Source organism: Scomber scombrus, chromosome 7 (assembly GCF_963691925.1).
Source record: "Scomber scombrus chromosome 7, fScoSco1.1, whole genome shotgun sequence".
In the NCBI taxonomy this organism is placed as follows: domain Eukaryota; kingdom Metazoa; phylum Chordata; class Actinopteri; order Scombriformes; family Scombridae; genus Scomber; species Scomber scombrus.
The window spans coordinates 32,633,644-32,635,717 of record NC_084976.1 but is presented as its reverse complement, the minus strand read 5'-3'; the positions used below and the strand labels follow the sequence as shown (position 1 = coordinate 32,635,717).

Genomic DNA, 2,074 nt, shown 5'->3' with positions numbered 1-2,074 from the left:
GTCCTCTGCCCTCGTTCACGCCATCAACAAGGGGGACCGCGACACTCTGCAGGTCCTGCTGGATGCCTGCAAGGCCAAAGGCAAAGAGGTGATCATCATCACAACAGACACGTCTCCGTCTGGCACCAAGAAGACAAAGCAGTACCTCAACTCTCCTCCCTCGCCAGGCATTGTGGACAAGCTGTCCCCGGCCTGCATGTCCCCCTCTGAGGTGGAGATCGGCACTTCCTCGCCGGCAGCCGACGGCGGCAGAGACGAAGAAGGGATCTTCAGCTTCGCGCTCACCTCGGCTCTGCCCTTACCTTCTGCTCGACCGCCTGGAGAGAAGCGACCGCCGCCTCGTAAGCTGCTGAAGAGGCTGAATTCGGAGCCCTGGGGTCTGGTGGCGCCATCGGTGCTGAGCGGGGTTCCTCAGGAGAGGGGGGGCGGAGGTCTGGAGGAGGAGGGCGGCTGCGATCTGACCAAGACCATCGCCGAGATAAACGGCCTAACCATTACAGAACCTGCGAGACCTCTGTTGTCAAGGCGACACAGTATCGAGACCCACGATCCGAGTTCCCCAAAACTCATCGACCGGTCCTGCTCCGAGGACTGCGCAGCCCTCTCCGGTTCCTCCTGGGCCGACAAAGTTCAGCAGCACCAGATCCTGTACCGCAGGAACACGGCCCCGGAGTCCCAGGAGAACGCCGGGGGACCGGGGGCAGTCGCTGCCCGGGCCCTGGCTCACCCCAAACTGACCCGGATGGAGCACTACGAGTCGGACACCCACCTTTGCCCAGAGTCCATCCCAGGATCTCCTGACTCCGGTCGGGTGTCTGTGGAGCGGAGGAGGTACAACGCCTCCCCCCTGTCCCTGGTCACCAGCTCCTCCAGGGAGTCTCTGGAGAACATCCCCAACTCAGTGTCCCCCATCACCATGCGCCGGCGTCCCCCAGGACTGCTGGAGCGCCGGGGCTCCGGGACCCTTCTGCTGGACCACATCTCCCACACCAGACCCGGCTTCCTGCCTCCGCTCAACATCAACCCCCATAGACCGATCCCAGACATCCGGGCCAACGGCAAACCCACCTCCCCCGTCCACTCCGGGCACAAGCTCCTGGTCCCCGTGGCCCCGGCTTCGCCCAAACGGGGGCCCGACTTCAAGATGAAGAAGAAGCTGATGAGGAGACACTCGATGCAGACGGAGCAGATGAAGCAGCTCTCCACCTTCCAGGAGATTCTGGCGGAGAAGGTGGTCGAGTCCAACGGGGATTGATGAGCGGAGGCGTGACGGGAAGCTGCAGGTCCTCAGACCACTGAAGGACTGGAAGAGGAGCGCTGCACCAACACTTAGACCAGGGTCAGACTACTGTAGACCAGGGTCACACTACTTCCTTCTTCCTCCCTCCCTCCCTCCCTCCCTCCCTCCCTCCCTCCCTCCCTTCTTCCTCCCTCCCTCCCTTCCTTCCTTCTTCCTTTCCTTCCTTCTCTCCCTTCCTTCCTTCTTCCTTACTTCCTCCTTTCCTTCCTTCCTTCTTCCTTTCCTTCTTTCTTCCTTCCTCCCTTCCTTTCTCCTTCCCTCCCTCCCTTCTTCCTTCCTCCCTCCTTTCCTTCTTCCTTCCTTCCTCCCTTCTTCCTTCCTCCCTCCTTTCCTTCCTTCCTCCCTTCTTCCTTCCTCCCTCCTTTCCTTCCTTCCTCCCTCCCTTCCTTCCTTCCTCCCTCCCTCCCTCCTTGACTCGAGGACAGCAGGAGGGTTAAAGCTCTGTATCTAACCCACCTAAATCAGATTAAACATGTTATTTATTTATTATAGCAGCTGATAAACTATAATCTGAACCTTCAGCTCATGTTTCTGAAGCGTTGGTGCATCTCTCCTCACTGCAGCTTCCTGCCGTCATCGCTCTGCTGAACCGCAGGACTCAAACAAACCCAGTTTACACCATATTTCCTGATGCTTCCTGAACTCTCCTCAAACCCTCCAGAGTCTGAGTCCACTTCAAGCATGAGAAGATCTGACTTGTTCGATGTTTACAGATGCACATTTTGCACCGAGGTGGAATCCGTGAAGCTGGAGAGGAAAACTATCTTCCAGCAG

At 58.4% G+C, this 2,074-nt stretch overlaps 1 protein-coding gene across 1 annotated transcript in view; it reads left to right on the top strand.

The window, feature by feature from the left end:
- The window catches only part of LOC133983086 (ankyrin repeat domain-containing protein 34A), a 1,602-nt gene extending 347 nt beyond the window's left edge, over positions 1-1,255 (top strand). The window contains exon 1 of the mRNA XM_062422038.1: positions 1-1,255. This exon is cut by the window's left edge and continues 347 nt beyond it. Coding sequence (XP_062278022.1) covers positions 1-1,255 — 1,255 coding nt within the window.
- The last annotated feature ends 819 nt before the right edge of the window (positions 1,256-2,074 follow it).